The sequence below is a fragment of the Scomber scombrus genome, chromosome 1 (assembly GCF_963691925.1).
Source record: "Scomber scombrus chromosome 1, fScoSco1.1, whole genome shotgun sequence".
NCBI classification, from domain to species: Eukaryota; Metazoa; Chordata; class Actinopteri; order Scombriformes; family Scombridae; genus Scomber; species Scomber scombrus.
In genome coordinates, this window is record NC_084970.1 from 1,832,501 (window position 1) to 1,851,835 (window position 19,335).

Consider the following 19,335-nt stretch of genomic DNA (forward strand, 5'->3'; position numbering starts at 1 on the left):
ATGAAACAGTTAGTTCATTTATTCTCTGTGTGATCAGGGGAGTAAATAAGTAAGTAAGTAAGTAAAATAATACATGTATAGAGCACTTTTCATATAAGGGATTTAGCTCCAAGTCTTTTACATAAAAACAATTTTTAAAAACTGCAAATAAATACAATTTTAATTAGACAAATATTCATTTAGTCAAATTTAGTTAAAAAATACACGTAATAAAAGCCAGATTAAACATTTAAATTGAAACATGTTCACAGAGCCCATATCTCTAACATTTTTAGGTAGAGTAGTCTATAATTGACAGGAAAGGGGGTCAAACAGACTCAATCTAAAATATGACCTCACAGGAAGTGTGGAACATTGACGGTATGAAGCACCTGGAGATAGTTTTAGAATGTGTGTCCTTGCAGTGTGTACAGTACAGTGCACTCATCTTTTCACTGAGGCTCTGTGTGATTTCACATCATCTGTATTCACAGAAGGAGCGCAGTGTGATACTTAATACACAGCAGATGTTGAGCACATGATGGCTCCCACATGGTCACATATTTGACTTGTAACTGAGATTTCCATTTGACCTGGAGACGTGACGCTTTCCCTCAGGCCACACACACACACACACACACACACACACACACACACACACAATTATAAACCCCTGAGCTAACTGACAGTATAGCGTGTACATAACACAGGAGCTCTGTTAAATATTAGTGTCTACTATTTCTTGAAGGCCTTTTGGATTACCTATAGATTCAGTAGATGTCCAGACTGTCCTCTACCAGCAGGTGGCAGAGGATTTACACCCACACACACACTGCTGTAACCAGATCAATATGGTGACTGTGATCCATCAATCATCTTTCTATGAACTGATGAAAACATTTGTGACCTGGATTATGGGTATGCATTTTAATTATGAGATATAAAGAGATAAAAGGTTCAATATAATTAACAACACACTTATTGATTTCCTGTTTTAGAGTGAAATTTTCAGATGGACCCTAACCCTAACCCATAGTCATTGTGTGTAAAGTATGGAGCTAGAGTCAGGACACAATTAAATTAGCTTAGCTTAGCATAAAGACTGGAAGCAGGGGGAAACAGCTAGCCTGCCTCTGTTCAAAGTTCAAAACCACCTCTGAAGATCACCAATTAAAACATGTTGTATATTATTTATGTGTGTGTGTGTAATGTGCACAAACACAAGGCGACCTCGCTCTGACTGCAAACCCAAATCAACTCATACTTTAAGTCAGTGAGCAGGTCTGAAACCTGGACGCCCATCTCAATTTATATTACAAATATTACAAGATCATCATTCTATCACCAGAGAAATATATCAAAAGTAAAAAAAGATTCATATCGCTAATTCTAAGAAATGAGTGTACATTCATTATAGAGAGAATGAATGCATAAACCTGATTTGAACACTATATTACAGCAATGCTCTTTTCACTGAAGAATCTAAACGTTTAATAGAAAGACTTCAGTAATAGAATTCAGCTGATACAAGATAATCATAACGTTACTCTGACTAAACATGCAACAGAGCTCTCAGGCCTCTGTGTGTGTGTGTGTGTGTGTGTGTGTGCGTGTGTGTGCGTGTGGATATTGTGGTATTGTATATATAAATATATTTTGTTTCTTTCTATTATTTTTATAATCTTTTATATCTCCTCTCACATGCGCTTGATATTTTTATGTGTTTTTAGATGTAAACCACAATGAGTTTCCATGTAATGAAATGAGCTCTATAATAAAGCTGCCCTGCCTGTTCATTTTAGTTTCATACAGAGCCACCAAAGAAAGTCACACCCTACAATAAAAACTAACAGCTGGTGGATATTTTATATGCAATGTCCTGATCACATCCACACAGTTCCACACATTCACACCTGGAAGCTGCCCAGTGCAACCACAGTCTGATCTGCTGGCCACTGAGCAGCTCCACTGGAGCAGGTGGGGTAAAGGGCCTTGCTCAAAGGCACCTCAGTGGTGGTAATGAGGGAGGGGCAAGTGCTGCTTCTTCACTTTCCCCACCCAGATTTGTCATGCCGGTCCGGGGAATTGAACCAGCGACCCTGGTGGGGGGTGGGTATTGTTGGGATGAATTCTGACTGCAGCGCTGAATTAAAATATAATCTTAATGCTTCTCTGACTGTAAAATAACATTTTAAATTGGATTCTTGTACATTACTATTTAATTAACATCTAACTACTGTTTAAATACAAGCTGAGAATGTGATATTGTGTTTTTTCATCATTGTTGAGTGCTAGTGATGATCATAATCTCCATGGTTTTATATCTTGTTTAGAAAAATGTGTTGATTTGGTCAAACTAGAATAAAGCTGGTGAGTTTTTTAAAAACATTTTAATTTATTTTACCTTTAGTGTGTCTTCATCCAGATCTTTAACTTCCTGGATCATCCTCTGTATTTCCTCTGACGGGATGGCTGAGATGACGGAGTGAGCGCAAGTAGAGGTGCCTGCTGCGTCGTCGTGAGCCCCCCCCTCCCCTCGCTCAATGGTACACTCCCTCAGTGTGGCCAGGCTGTGTTTAAAGAGAGGAAAGATGAGGATTTAATGTCATTATACACATGTGATCATCAGTACATCCCCACACTTTACTCTGCCTGTTTTAACCACAAGAAGTCGTTAACTGCTTCTCTGATAAAACAGGAAGCAATTTTTTTTTTTCAACTTCAACCTCCACTTCCTGATGAATATAAAGCAGATACTTCTGCTGGTAGAATAGATCACATTCATTTCTATGTGCATCTGTGTGGAAGTCTTACCTGACAGAGAATGCTCTGTCAGTGTCCAGGGCGGAGTCACAGTCCTGAGGGTTGTTATCATCCACAGCGGAGGTGTGTTTGGGCCGAGGGTTACCGTGGCTGGAGGACGTGGGCAGGGAGCGCATCAATGCTTGTGATACCTGCAACAAAACAACACATTCAAATAGAATAATACATTTAAAAAGAGGACATTTAAAAAATATCCTCAGAAACATCAAGGATACAATAAGTCACAGTTTATGAATATAACAAATGATTTCAAAAATGAACTTTTACATTTGTCTGCTGCTATGTTTGCTGAAATTTTTATGACAATCCATCAAGTATTAGTCGAGATATTTCAGTCTGGACTGATCTAATAAGAATACTATTAAACAATGAATCAATGAAATGAACACATAAATACTGAAAACATTCAACAGCAAAACGACAGCATACAGCCTGAGCAGACATTCAAATGCACATGCAGTCACCTAATCTACATCAGCTCCCAGAGGGGTGTAACCTCTGGGGACTTTAGTAAAACTGAATCCTGTGAATGAACACATTTTAGGTAAATGAATGCACATAGATAAAGAGATCATGTTGCCCGCCGTGTAATGTGTCAAAATACTGTATACGTGTTACAGCTGATAATTACACTGTGTTGAAAGTCATGAACAGAAAGTGTTGCAGCATGTAGAAAGTGTGTTGTGAAAACTCTTCACCTTCTTCAGTTTCAAATGTGCAGAATGTAGAGCTGTGGATCTGTGTATATGTGTGGATCTGTGTATATGTGTGGATCTGTGTATATGTGTGGATCTGTAGAAATCAGTGGGACACCTACCAACTGTCATTACCAGACATCTTTTTATCCAGATACCTTGTCATGGTTTATTTAAGTGTCTCCCAGTGAATCATCTGAAAATCTACACTCCACTAGACCCTAAACCCAGGCCTGGACCCCCCCGCCCCCAGTTCCACTGCATTTCAGGTAACTATTGGCTATATTATTAGAATTTACACCACTAAAGTACCATATCAACTAAGACAGGCAGTCATGCATGATTGTGTTTAATATATACTTAAATATATTGTAAGTGTATTTTCATAGTTAGTACAAATACCTGATTACTGAAGGCAAGGATTTTTTCTAAAGTTTCCCCCTCCAGGCCTCCTGTGGAAGAAGGAGCAGTTGGGGTGGGACTGAGCAGTTTTTCTTGGCTCTGGCTTCCATCCCCTTCTGTTCCATCTTCTGTCGCCTCTGAAGGACTTTCCCCTTCAGCCTGATTGGATGTCACAGAGGTGAGACCAGCGCAGGGTAAGACCTTGGACTCTGTGGAGCTGCTTTCTTGCTCAGGTTCCTGTTTAGACGGTGAGATATTTATGTCATTGTGGACTGGAGCTGAATGAGAATCATTCATCTCTGACTGTGGATCAGGGCTGGTGGTGTCAGAAGGTGGGGGATCTCCTTGGGATTTGGTGGATGGTTCAGCTTCAGAGAAGGTGGCTGTTGTTTGAGAAGAAGCTTGAGGAGAGGAGCAGGTGACAGCAGGTGTGCTGTCTGTCTCTCCAGCAGATGCAGACTGGCTTGCTTGGATCTCTTTGGGCATTTCATTTTTGCTCTTCCCATACTCTGCAGGTAGGGAGGTGTGATTCCTGGACTCCTTCTCCACCACAGGAAGGGAAGTGGAGGGGGCAACAGGCCTTCTGTTGTCCCCCTTCTCTGTACTTTCTGGAGTGGAAAAAGTCTCAAATGAGTGGATCTTCTGTTTGATGGACAGGTTCCCTCCAGACGAGGCAGATTTGATTCCAAAGTTTCTGCCCACACTGGACCTCTGCTCTGCAGGTTTAGCTGTCTTCTTATGGTCCTGATCATTCCGAAGTTTTTTCAGACTCTGGCGAAACCAGGCAGGCTTGGGTGCTACCGGGGGCCCCTTCTTCGCTTCTGGGGGGGTCTCACATTGGGTGTCATGGGTCAGATCAGACGGAGGATCTGAAATCACATCTGTGGCGGTGCTGTTGAGCTCGGGGGTGTTCTCTTCATCAGCCATGGCGGCAGGCTGTGTGCGGTGCAGGTGGAGATGTTGGTGATGGTTGTGGTGGACCTTAGGTGGCTCTTCGGGGGAGCCGTCTGAAAGGCGGACCCAGGGATCCTGAAGCTGTTCTTGGTTATGCTGTTCGATCCGTGCCTGCCTCCTCAGAGCTCCTCTCTTTGGTTGTGAGCAGAGTGCAGCTGATGACTCACCTGTCACCACACAGAGGAGAGAAGTTGGATATGGTCAAACATGTTGAGTCCATGTATCTATACATATATAGTACCATTATAAAGTTTGGACATTCATTTAAGTGAATGGGAAGGTGTGTCCCAACGTGGGACTGGTGCTGTATATCTATGTTCTATAGAGTGAGGAACCCAGAGAGAATTATCATCAACTCTGTAGCTCCTCTCAGCTCTGTGGAGCATTTTAGCATCATTTAGCTCGTTGTTTTCTGTCTGTTCTCAGTGAAAAAGCTCTGATAAATTCACTATAGACTAGCTGCCCAGCACCAAACAGCACAGTTAGCAACCGTGGCTTACATTCAAATGTTTGACACGTGTTTGTACAATAAACATAGATGCTGAATATATATTACAATACTGTATGATCATATTAATCTGTCAACTGTCTGAAACTGAAATGTTACAGTTTGAATTGAGGTACTCAATCATTTAAATGCAATTGCGCAGAACTGTTTGTGGTTCTCATTCACACATTCAGTCGCAGCACACCACCACACAAGGCACTGTCCTAACACCTCGAGTCTGTCTTAACATCAGCCACACCTCACTATGTCCAGCTTTACATTATATATACACAAGTAGTAAAATTGCAACTGAAACCAATTAACTCAATTTTAACTTTTAAAATCGAACCTCTGATGTAAAGCTGGCAGCGTTGCAGGGAACACTGATGCAGTCTCATCTGAGGGCCATCATCACATATTCATTGAGTAAAATTGACTGACACATAAAAAAAACAGTTTGAAACAGGAAATGCAACTTCAGTTAGATTCCACTTGAACCCTAATGACCACACAACAGGTTCAGCTTCCTGTTACTTTACATATCTGGAATAATTGTCTCATTAACCAGCTGCTTCTCAAGTAGCATTCAGGTGTTTGAATGGAAGGTGTTCCTACCTGTGTGTAGTCTGTCCTCTCTGCAGGCTGCAGGGAAATCTTCTCTGCTCCCCACTGACTGTTCTCTTATTCGTTCTGCTTCCTGCTACACAAACAGGAAGTATTGTGTCACGACAGCTTCTTTCGCAGCAACCACACAGAGGTGCAATCGTGTACCCTCCTTCCGCTCAAACACTCCTCACCACTGCTGCTGTGTTAACAACCTTTAATTCAGTCAGTGAGAAGCCCATGACCTAACCAGCAACAAGCACAGGGCATACATGTACACACTGGCATGCACACACACAAAAAGCATGCATGATGCATAATAAGCAGGCTGGCAAACACCAATATAGGTTGGGAATTGTGATATGGACTAAATTCCTATGATGGCTTAAAGGGTTTTCAAGGCTTTTGACACACACACACACGAACACACACACACACACACACACACACACACACACACACACACGCACACACACACATATATCATACACATACAATACGTGGCAAAAAGTATACAGACACCTGAACATTATTATATTCATTCATTATATGTGACACAGCTCAACACTGTGGGCAATATTCTGCAGATGTAAGAGTCCACACTCTTCTGCTTTCAGCCTGTGTGTTGCTACACAGATTTGCTGCCATTAGATTTGCTCCCAGCAGCATTAGAATGCTGTCATGCTGAAACAGGAAGGAGCCTTCCAAAAACTGCAGAGCATAAAGATGGAAACTCACTGTGGTCTAAAATCTCACGGCATGCATTAAGATTTGCCCTCATATGAATTAAAGGCCCGGATAAAAAGTTTAAAAAGTGTGTGTCTGTATTCTTGTAGCCATATAGTAAAAATAAAAGTCTGAAAGTGGACACACAATAAAATAAATGTTGGTTTAAAAAAAAAAAAAAAAAGAAGCAGTACCTCTTTCTGTTTAAGTACCCGTTATGAATTAAAACTAATGCCTTACCAACTTAACCAGAAATGAGCCATTATTAAGAAGTTTTGAGTCAGCTGCTCTCACAATAACTCATTAAGTCTGCTGACGTAAATGTTTTCTAAGTTGGCTTTTAACTTATCTAAAGCATCATTAAAAGATCCATTAACCATTACAACTTATAAACTCTCTATAAATAAAGGGCTCTTATTAAAAAGTGGCACCAAAAACACCCAAAGAAAAGTCGAACTGTGATGAAAACCATCACCTCATTCTCTCTGATGTGTCATAAAAAGCAGACGGCAGGCAGCATGCTTTCACTAGCAACACACTGAAAGCACACATCACTTCACATACGTTCCTTAAGAGTAACCTCAGGGTCTTTCTCAAGGCCTTGTATATACTGCTGAAGAACTGCAGGCAGTGGAAGGAAAGGAGACTGTTAGGTGTTAACACTGAGAGAAACATGGTTAGTGCAAGCATGACTGGTACTTGGAGACAGCAGGTAGGTAGAAGTCCCTCCTCCGTCTCTTCTTATGTGTAATAGAGAAGGAACTTAAAGTGGAAGTGAAAAACACAGCCTGAGATGCAGATTAAGCTGCCTACATACTTAAACAGGAAGTGAACTTGTTTAATAACCAAAAAAAGGTTAATCTGAGCTGCAGTTCTTAGACAGAGGAAGGTCAATACTCTACAGAACAACAGAATAAGCTGCAGTAGTGGTATATTAATCACCAACTATTTTGATGGTAGATTCATTGATTTGAATCATTTTTTTTAAAGAAAGAAATGTCTCAATTCTCTCAAAGGTTTCTGGTGTTTAGTCCTCTATGACAGCAGACTGTATATCATGAGCTTCAGGAAAACACCAAATTTTCACCATTTTATAGACCAAATAACAAATCAATTAATCGAGATATAAACTGACAAATTAACCGATAATGAAAATAATGGTGAGTTGCTGCTCTGCCTGCATCTTTAATGTCATGTGTTGCCCAGAGCAAGAGAGACAGCACGGTGTGGTGTTGAATTCAGGTCTCAGATTTGACAGAAGCAGTCAGGTGTGACTGAGTTTGGGTTTAAAGAGGAAATGAACAGCAGTGTTTTGCTGCCCTCTCTGGAGATCACAGCTGACCACATGCAGCATCACTGATGGGTGGAGCTGTGTGTGGTTCAGAAATGTACTGTGTTGCCTTTGTAACTACACCCAACAGTGATGTCTGGGGTGGAGGTCAGCAAAGAGAAGACTTTCAGGGGATGTTACCTTTCTTTTTAAAAGACTTATTCAATAGGTTACAGCCCATGTAAACAAATAGAATGAATATTTTACTGTTAGTGTGACTAACAGTAAAATCTGCTTGTGTTTTGATGAGAAAATCTACAAGTAAAGATAACTATTTATATACAGAAAAAAATGACCACGTCTGCACTTTATGAAGTTTACGGGTAAAATAACTCATGTTGTGTAAGATATGATAGTAGATCATGTGGATGAAAGTGGCTGTATTGCAACCTGAAGAGTATTTTTTCTATTAATTTGTGCATAGAACAAAATATCAGTGCTTCAACTTTCTTTCATTAAGAGCAGTTTTTTTTTTTTTTAAAGAAGAAAATGTGCAAGAAGTGGCCCAAGTGTGTTTTTTTTTTTTACAGCTTGTGTAACAATCATTGTGTCTGTGGTATAGTAGCTGAGCAGCTGTACCTGGCAGCTGGAGTGTGATGACGGCTCCAGTCCATCCTCTCTGACTGGAGATCCTCTGCTGGAGCCACTGGAGTCTCCATTATAACCCTCCTCACTGGTCACATCCTGACGCCAGCAGTACCGACGAGGAGCAGCACGAAGACTGGAGGTGGACTGCACACACACACACACACACACACGCACACACACACGCACACACACACACACACACACACACACACACACACACACACACACACACACACACACACACACACACACACACACACACACACACACACACACACACACAAGCCTCTATTAAAAAGATATCAACGGTGTTAACTAAATCTGCATTTCTCTTCTCTTCTTCTCCTTTTCCGTCTCTCTCTCTTGCTCTTTCTCTCTCTCTCCATCAACTCCAACCGGTCAAGGCAGATGACCACCCACTTAGAGTCCTGTTTCTTCCCCTTTAAAAAGGGAGTTTTTTCTTGCCACTGTTACCAAGTGCTGCTCATTTGGGGAGTTTGGTCTCTTTAAATGAAAGAGTACGGTCTACACCTGCTCTATGTGTAAAGTGCCTTGAGATGACTTTTGTTGCGATTTGGTGCATTCTAAATAAAGATTGATTGATTGATTTAACGTTAGATGGAAGGATTAAATCACTGCAGATTATAAAGAATGTTGCAAAAACAGAAAAACATCCCAAAAAGTAACATGTTTAAATTGTGTGTTATTGAAGTTTCTCTGTCAGCATTGCAGATACCTTAGACAGTAACAGAACAACTTGTCAGCTGCTTTTGAAGACTTGTGTCTGGACTTCAAAATAACCCTTGTTATGATTTAGTTTCAGACTATTGCAACTTTATGCTGAATCATATTTTAACTCTGGACAGCTTTTTTTCTAGTACTTAATTGCTTTAAGTTGTGTACATTTGTTTGTATTAACTTGGAAACATACACACTCATGGTTCCCTGGGAGTCTGAATTGAGGACTCACCCTGTAGTATCTCTCATGGAAAGAGTGCCCCGAAAGAAAACAGTCTCCTTCATTTATAGCAATCTCATTTCATACACCCCTACAGAATTACCCGGGAGGCAGATATACCTCTAGGAACAGAGACCATTGATTGGGAGGTGGTGTGGAAAAATGTATTTGGGTCTTCTAAAAACTCAAATCACTAGTTAATCCATTACAAAACCTTCCACAGGACTTATTCAACACCACGTAAAAGACATCTGTTGGGTTTAGCGCCCAATCCCTACTGTACATTCTGCAGTCACGGTATTATGGGTACATTGATGCATGTCTTATGGGAGTGTCCAGATGTACAAAGATTTTGGGTTAAAGTTGTGGATAGGGTGTCCGATCTGTTAGGGAGGAAGCTCCCACTGGAACCTGCACTTCATCTCTTAAATGATGACTCCAGGCTCAAGATCGCTGAGATAGAATATAAAATCTGGTTGGCTGGCATGACTGCAGCAAAGAAAGTCATTATTATGAGGTGGTTTCCACCGCACCGGTTATCAATAAAACATTGGCTACAAGTTCTTCTCGAGATGATCTACCTGGAGTGGTCATCAGCTCGTATTAATAATGCTAAGCTAAGAACGTTGGAGATGTGGAAAAAAGCCGCAGAGGATGTTAAAAAACTACTGTCATGACTTTTGAGTCTCTCATCTATGGTAACTCTGTATGTCCAGTTAGTTATCCTGATCATCACTTTGGCCTATTCCATTTTTTATTTTTATTTTTATGCTATAAACTTCTTACTATTAACTGTGTGCTCCATAAGGAGGGGGGGATACGGGAGGGAGGAGAGAGGGGTGTGTTCTGTAGGTAAGGTACGTGTAGTGTATAAGTTTGTGATATTAATGTTGAATATAATTATTAAAATGGATGCAATTATTGTAATGTTGCAAACTGTATGAATAAATAAAAAAGTTAGAACCAGATCACAGCCCATCTTAGCATATTAAGGATGAGGTTAAACTGAATGTCTGCAGCATTAAGGAACACATGAGTGATAACATGGAGCTGTGGAACAGTTCTCCTCAATCTCTGTCTGGTTGTAGCATTAATATTTATATGAGGTTTCTTACCGTTAAAAGGGAGTTTTTCCTTGCCACTCTCCTCGTCTCTTTAAATTAAACTTAAATAGTACGTAGTCTAGACCTGCTCTATGTGTAAAGTGCCTTGAGATGACTTTTGTTGTTATTTGGCGCTATATAAATAAAGATTGATTAATTGAAAATAAACACGTTCATTTAAATTCCTCACATGGATCCATGTAGGGCTAATGGAGTATGACATCATAAAACTGTCCAATGAATGAGTTACCTGCCACTCCATGTGAGTTTGTACTGTGTCATTAGAGGATGAGGTACCTTGTTGCTCCTGAAGGCCAGATCCAGAGCCTGCTGAGTGGACAGGTTGGCAGCAGTAGAATTGTATGGAACGTTATAGTCGTCATCAGGATACACAGGTACTGACAGTCTGTTTTCAGACCATGTCTCTGTCAGAGACTGCAGGGGACAGATCAGACACAAACTGTGAGACATCAAAAGAGGACACACAGAAACTCATACATCAACATTCTGACTGCAGACTGGAACATACAGATATAGAGGTAAGAAGGCTCTCCACAATGACTTACCTTGGCTGTGTCCAGGCTGTGGACGCGGGCTGATGGGTTGTGGTGTGTGTTGTGGATGTTGTGCATGGTGAGGCAGCGGTTGGGGTGGTGGCTGCTGGTGCTGTCGCTGCAGGAGCGGGTCATGGTCTTCTGAGCCCGTTGAACCGTCAGCTGACTGAAACTCCGCTCCAGACACCGCTCGCATCTCTGCCGGCTGTGAGAGCATGAGTCCAGCCGACGCAGCCCTGCAGAGAATATAATATCAACTTTATAATCATATTAAAATGAACTGATCCTAATGTACCGGCTCAGTAATAGATGTAATGGGAGTAAAAGGGTTTTTTAAAACCCTTCTGCATCAGGTATAGAGTAAACTGTACTGCTATATTAAGCATTTTGAAAACAGGAGTTTGTACAATATATAATGTCTGAGATATAAACTGTACACCAGCATATTGTTCCCAATATGACAAAAAAATGAATCAGTTTCGAGGAATAACATGAAAAGATGACACATTATCTTGATATGATGCATCATTTGATCATATTTATGATACCTTATGGATACCTAACCCTAACCCTAACACTGCATGCTCTATAAGGAAAAAAACGGAATATTGTACCATCGATACTCCACTGGCTCTTGTCCTTTCTCAGTTTGCTGTTTTCCACTGCTTGAGCTATTGCATCATTCAGCTGATGCTCCGATACCTGTGACACACAGAGAGCATAACATCAGCTGCTGTTGTTGAGAATGAAAACATATTGATGCTCAGGGAAACTCGCATACATATCAAATCAACGAGTCACACTGTTGCACTGGGTGACGAGATCTTTCATTAACATGGACAAACACACTGTAGTTTATTTGAACCTAATCCCCCCACACACAGAAATACTCAATACAGCACCAAATGTGCACTCATCCACCACTGAAAATAATCCTTTAAAAAAAGTGCTATTTCCTCCTGTTTGTGTAACGTTTGCTAAAACTACAGTGACCATTACTGCCTTTTTAAAGAGCATACTGTATATTTGTGAGCTGTTTTTAAATATGTGAATCTTCAGTAGAAAACAATGGACTTGGAACTGAGTGCCACAGACAGCGTAGGGAATTCAAAAAGTATTGGACAAATTATTATGTTTGTTGATAAAAAAAACTATACAATAATGTAAAACTGTATCTTTTAACAGGCAAGGTTTATGTAACAGGACATAACAGCTGATAGAAACCCCCCCCCCCCCCCAAAAAAAAAATGTTGTAAAAAAACATCTACCTGATTAGTGTCATATGTTAACAGAATGAGTCAGGGTCTAAAATGAACCATGTGGTACTTCACAGATGATGGGTACAGAGGACAGAAAAAGTGTTTTAGGTAAAAGGCAAACCAACAACCAACCACATGCTAGATAAAGTGTAAGAAACTGGAAAAAAAATAAACAGTGTCAAAGACAGCAGAATGTTAAGGTAAGGCAAATAAGGGACTTCCTTTCCACTGAGGACTCCTTCTCAGACAGAGACAGAGCCTATTAGATGGTCACATTCACTTACAGTTCACATTCTAAACGTTTGCTCTTAGGTGGAATCCGAGGCTGATACTAGTTTAAAATTGTGCACATTTATTTACTTGTGAATACATGATAAATGTAATTTGTCATGTTGTAAACGTAAACCTAAAACTTAAGAAATAAAAAGAAATAATCTGAAAGACTTCATAGACTTTTTTGGTTGCGAGTCCAAAAACCTCCAGAGCTCCAGAGGGAGCTGTGTGAAGTGATGTCAGCGTCTGTACAAGTTTGAAAAGTAAAAGAGTATGACGCTGTGGAGTTAGGAAAAAGCACATTACACACCTAAATCATCAATCAAACTATTAATGGTTGAGTAGCAGTGTGTATAGGCATCAGATTTTGGCATGTGTGGAATAGAAAAGGAGTGTACTTCTGCTGCATCAATTTTGATCCATTGTTAAAACTGTTCATTGTGAGTCTGACCAATGTTATAGTAGTGCAATGCTAAATCTGGAGATGACTCTATTCAGTAATAGAACACTGGACATTTATATCCAGAGATTCAAAAACATGTTATTAGCCAAGCTAGAGGTATGGTGTCACTTTAGTCTAAACTGAAATATTTCAACAACAACTGGATGGATTGCCCTGACATTTTATATAGACACTAATGTTTTTAGATGATGAATACTTTACTTCTAGCATTACTATGGAGGTTCAAATTTGTGTTTATAGATGATGATATTTGATGTTATTTGGTCATCTTTTGACCACATACCTGCAAAACTAATGACATTCCCATCAGCCACAGCTGTACTTAAGTGTTAGTGCTTGTTGCTAATTAGCAGCTCAAAGCACCACTGCGAGTAAGTACGGCCCCACAGAGCTGCTAGCATGTCTGTAGACTCTTAGTCTTGTTTAAAACCTCATTTATAACCTATTTAAATCACCACTACAACCATAAACCTTCACTGATGGCCACTGAGCTGCACCAATGGTGTTAAGGGTGTTACATAACTTGCTAGAGAGCATAATCACAAGCAGTTGCTGCCTGTTGCTGTCATTCATCAATCACCTTTACTTTCAGCTTCACAAGTGGGTCTGCAACCTATCCCAGCATCAACTGGGAGGATATCCTGAAAACATCTGAAAGGAAACAGCTTCCCACTTTTAATGAGCTGAGGCATACACAGACTAAGACAACCATACTCACATTTACACACAGGTTTGGACAAAAGCCAGAGCGCCAAGTGAGAAGCCGGATAGAGTCCATGCCAACAGCACAGAGGCCCACATTTGAACTCATGAGGCAACATTACAGCTGAGGGACAAATGGCTTTACTCTGTAAGCCCATAAATCTGCCAGTAAATGTGAGTGTAGTGCTGGCACTGGCGCTATATAAATACAGACTGATTGATTGATTGATTAAAGTAAATAAATAGGAGATGTGGCATACTTTTGGGTCGGGGTGTCGACTGATGATGACCTGGACTGGACCTGGTGTGCACTGGCTCAGGACTGTGTAGACGTCATTTAGGGCCATGTTGTAAACCACAGTGTCGTTGATCTCCATGATTTCATCCCCACACCTAATGGTAGGGAAGGAGAGTTCAGGCGAAAGAAAAAATAACACAGAGGACAAACGTTAGCCAAAGATCTCTTAATATTACTTTAGATTGTTTCCAATACAGCTGGTGCTTCCTTAGAACTGTGTCAACTGTGAGAGTTCTTTTTTTTTTTTTAAATTGCTACCTATATTCAATCCATTGTTCAACTCAGATAATTCATACACAATCAATGAATTGGTAGTGTCCACATATTATATCGACATGTACCTAACATTACCGTTTTTTTGTTTTTTTTTTATCTAACTGGCCTATGCTTGGCTTCTTAGTTCCAGTTTAGAATAGTTTTAAAACATCTTGGCATGTTTCCAGCCATTACCGGAGTCTACCATCCATGTGTGCTACAGATCCAGGAGAGAGTGTATGGATGTAAATCCCAGGGCATCCGTCACCAGATGGAACACAGCACAGTCCAATGCCCAGACCGACACCAGCCTCTGAAAAATTAGACATGCATATTAAGTTTTCTTATGATCAAGTTTTTCTCATGAATATAGTTCCTCTTAAAAATAGATTTAGCTTTTGCATTACAGTTAAATACAACAGAGAAAAACTAGCTGTGTTTTAGCCCTGAAACTAACAATGTTTTCATTATTGATTCATCAGTCATGTAGTCTACACAATATAAAAGATGATGACAAATGACAACGTATTTTACAACTGCTGTTGCTTATTACTTGAGTTTCTTTTTATTTTTTAATTTTCTTAACACCACCTGTGGGTTAAGTGGCCTCCAGCCAGCAGAGGGAACGAGTGCCGCCAATGTGACAATGATGTGGACAGCGTCCTGGAAGCAACCATTAGCAACAATGTCAGTCCCAGGAAGCAGATGGATCCTTCTGGGCTTAAAGAGGCTAACCACAGATTTGTTCCAAGTCCTTGGTAACTAAAACTGGTTTAAGGTTACTTGACCTAAGAAGGTGTTGGAATACAGGGATTCCAGTAACCTGAAAGTTTCCCAGGCTGACACTGAGGTGAGAACTGGAAGGAAGTGAAAGGCACAGTGGACTGGGTGGAATCTCGGCTGTGTATCGGAGTGTTGGTGGGATCCATGGCAGTTGGCCAAACAGGTTTAGGAAGCATTCCAACAACCCACTACAACAAAGCCAAGAGCAAAGAGAGGCAGGACCTGGTCCAGAAGTAAGACCTGGGCTCTAGGAGCTGCGTGCAAGTCAGGTGGTGGGGTTGGAACAACAAATAAACTGTGCTATTCTCTGAAACGTCTAAAATCTGATTTATGGTAGGTCACTCAACAGTTTTGATGAGTGTTGCTCAAAAGAATTTAAAGAGACAATGTTTTCAATTTATGCTTCGGCAAAAAGTTTCAGTCATCTCCATGGTAACCAGACACTATCCTTCAGCTTAGTTACATTACATCATCCCGACTGGAACTAATTAAACAAGGATATTACAAGTTATCAAAAGCTACAGAGCAAAATATCATGAAGGTAGTTCAGTGAAAACTAATCTTATGACACCAGATGGTCAGAGATTGGAGATCTCCTCACCTACTAATTGTGTAGTTAGTAGTTTTGAGAATGGTAGTGAGAACGGCCACTAACAAACCTACGCCCCTTGCATTTTGTCAAGGACATGCCTTGAAATTGATACTCTACCCCCATTCTCCTCCGTAGTGAACTGTGCGTCACCCCACTATGAAGGGCTGCCCTAAAGATTTTGGATTGGTTCTGCAATGCAGTTTTTTTTGTTTTTTTTTTAAACTTTCTTATTGATTCCATCTAGTTCCACGTAGTTTACTAGTTAGATCTAGTAAACTACAATCTTCATCACGATATGACTACCCAATCACATCGTGTGACAAAACATAACAAAATTCTCCAGCTGCTTTTTTTTTCTTTTTTTTTTCTCGATAATTTGTCATTTATATCAAACAGCACTTATCAAAAGTTTCGAGTGGCCTATCATGAGTCTGCCTTAAGCCGGCGGTCATACTGGAGTTCACAGTGCCCCGAGAGGCCGGCAAGAGAAAATAGGGGAAATATACGGAGCTATTGGAGGAGAACCACAGACTGGAGTGACCTGTATAGTGCATGCTTATTGAAGTGAGGAGTAGGGGCTATTTGCAAAAAGACTACAGCCTCCTGGGTATCACTGGTGTACATAAAAGAAAAGACAGCAGCAGTGAAAGCTTCAAGATGGCTGTGCATCAGGAGGGTTAAGCCATGGACTACTGGCTCCTAGACACAGGACCCTAGTTGGGTCTCCTGGGTGAGAGTGTCTGAAGTGGAAAGACACGACTAGATGTATGTAACTATGATGGAGCATAGCAATCAAAATGTACACAGAATTAAGTAATTTTTTATGTAAAAGAAATTTACATAAAAAAATGAAATATATATTCTAAGTGAGTAGAGCTGCTACAGGTTTATATTTTAAATTGAAGAGAATGAAATTCACTGTATGTCATTTCATAGCTGACCTTTCTGTAGGATCATTTCCATCATGATGCGGTCCCTGGGTTTAGCAGGCTGTCCCTGGATGCTCAGTGTGTTACTGCAGGTGTTGTTCAGGTAGTTGTAGTCTCCCATGTCAGCGCTGACCCTGGCCATGCCTGTGGTGGAGCTGAGGGAGCGAGACCTGCACAGCTGAGCTACCTGGGCCTGGCCACACAGGGCCCCCACACGTAGACTGGTCCTCACCACCAGCGTCAGCAGGCCCTTTTTGATTTGCTGCGAGACATTTCAAAACACAAAAGAAAACTTTAAAAAAAAAGGTTTGACCCTTTGATATAACCAGGACAGGACTAATCTCTAAGGGGCCCTAGAGGTTGATCCTGTAATGAAATGAGCTGTGGGCCCCTACTGACCGCTCTTGCTGTTGTTGGAACTTGATTAACCACAAATGATCTGTGATGATAGTCTGTGTTTGTTTGTCTCATGCATGAGCGCGATAAACACACATGCACATGGGTCAGAGGATACTCAGTCCTGGCAATGGCTTCACACTGTTCCACTAATCTACAGGCAGGGTTGGGAACTTTGGAAATGTAATAGGTTATTAAAAATGTAATAAGTAATGTAACTATTTCAATGACTTCATCAAAGTAATGTAACTTATTACATTTGATGATTTTTTGATGACTTTTCTAATGTTCTAACCAATGTTTCCAGCTGTTAGGGTAAGTGTTCAGCTGTTTTTCATGGATACTGACATGATTTATAAGAGAGATCATTTCTTATAAAGCAACATTTATCTCTCATTGTAAAATGTATTCATTAGTTCATGTAGATAGAATATAAAATAAAGATATGTGATGAATAAAGAGGGCTTTATTGGTACTGTGACTCCATTTAAGCTCATGTGTGCTCCAAATAAACCCACGTCATGATTTATTTACTAAATATAAAAAATACTGATTTCAAAGAATTAAAAACAGAAATATATGTATTCAGTAACATGTTGAATATTAAAAAGGTGTGACTTCAGATTTAACTTCCTTTGTATCCATCAACATTTTCATCAGTAACTGTAACAGATTACACTTATTGTGTCATTAAATCATGTAACGCTGTTGTATGGAACTAGTTACTCCTCAACACTGTCTACAGGTGGCTGTAATGCGTTTCCAACAAAGTCAGAGAAGAAGAATACTGCAAGCTAGTCTACATGGATTGAAACAACGCTGGATTCAAACGTTTCATGAAAAGATCTTTTTTCCAAATGTTTTAAGAGGAAGGAAATGGATTTGATACATTTGTTAGACCTCAAGGACACACAGTAAATACAACTTTAGTTAGTTTGTTTCTGCAGGACACCCTCAACTAAACCATCCTCTGCTTTCACCCTTTACATGTAAACTGACTTAAATAGCTTTTCTTCTACCACTACTCAACTGTTTCCATCTCATACTCTTTAAATCAACTGTTTTCAGCACTTTCTACTTAACTGAAACTTAAGCTCACTGCAGTGATTAGCCTTCAACATACACATCAACTGATTTCATCACTTCCATTATACCTGCCAGCACAGCTCTAATATGTCACACAGCTTTCAGTGTTTCAACTGTTACTGCCATAAAACACCTCACCAGCAAAGAATGAACACTTTAACTTGTTTACATTCTTTAAAAAGCTCTTATGACTCACCATGCTTCAACTGCAAACTGTCAGTAAAGAGCCTGTGTTCATTTTCTAATATTTTTACTACACTGTGGACAAAATACTAGCAAGGCCTTTCAGAATAAGGCACTTCAGTAAACAACCATCAAAGTACAGCGTGTAAATGATCAGAGGAATATATCAGTTATCTCTAACACTCAAAAACTAAATATGATCTGTCTCATGCAGGATGGAATAGCTGTTGTACTGTATGGCATTGTTGTATAATATGGCATTCTGGTATTTCATTGGACAATTTATATAAATTGCTGGACAAAATAATCTTAGGTTGCCTTTTTTGTCTATGTAATGAAGAGGACCCATTATTATTTAAAATGACAGACATCTGAACACTAAATTAAAAGTTTCCAGTTATGGTTATAAAGTTAACTGACTCATAGATGGTACATCCTACAGTCAAATTATGCAGGTGGACATTTTTTGCTTGGAACCCAAGACACTTGCTTTGCTTTTAGGAAAAGTGCACTGTTGCTACTATTGCTGCCAGACAACCAGGTGCTTAAAGATCGTGTAAAGTGAATTCAGACATTTTCTTCTAAACACATTAAATAGTTTATAAATGTATTTCTAAAAATTGTGTAAAAAGCATTTCAACCATTTAGATTTGATTTGTGGAGCTAGGCTTCACAATCAAATTTCTGTGTTCAGAATTTAGTGGGCAGGTCTGAAAATCGCGGCGGTGATTAGCATAAACCCGCCCCTGCTGCTGTAGTGGTATAAGGGTCAATGACGTATAAGGATTTAGAACAACTCAATTGTAGAATAATAAAAGCAAGCATATCTAATGCAGTAGTTCAAACATTCAGAATGTTGTGTACCTGACAATTCATATTATACATTTGAAATTAAGTGATTTTTCAAGAATAAT

The 19,335-nt window shown here is 40.0% G+C and overlaps 1 protein-coding gene across 1 annotated transcript in view; it reads right to left on the bottom strand.

Moving 5' to 3' along the window:
- Nucleotides 1–19,335, bottom strand: part of il16 (interleukin 16) — a 52,651-nt gene that overhangs the window by 3,490 nt on the left and 29,826 nt on the right. Inside the window, exons 12-23 of the mRNA XM_062417674.1 lie at nt 16,769–17,018; nt 14,648–14,765; nt 14,160–14,292; nt 11,817–11,904; nt 11,215–11,438; nt 10,989–11,083; nt 8,579–8,720; nt 7,234–7,290; nt 5,956–6,037; nt 3,900–5,020; nt 2,794–2,933; nt 2,384–2,549 (exon numbers count right to left, since the gene is read on the bottom strand). Of these exons, the coding sequence (XP_062273658.1) occupies nt 2,384–2,549; nt 2,794–2,933; nt 3,900–5,020; nt 5,956–6,037; nt 7,234–7,290; nt 8,579–8,720; nt 10,989–11,083; nt 11,215–11,438; nt 11,817–11,904; nt 14,160–14,292; nt 14,648–14,765; nt 16,769–17,018 (2,616 nt within the window). The remainder of the gene's footprint in view (nt 1–2,383; nt 2,550–2,793; nt 2,934–3,899; nt 5,021–5,955; nt 6,038–7,233; nt 7,291–8,578; nt 8,721–10,988; nt 11,084–11,214; nt 11,439–11,816; nt 11,905–14,159; nt 14,293–14,647; nt 14,766–16,768; nt 17,019–19,335) is intronic.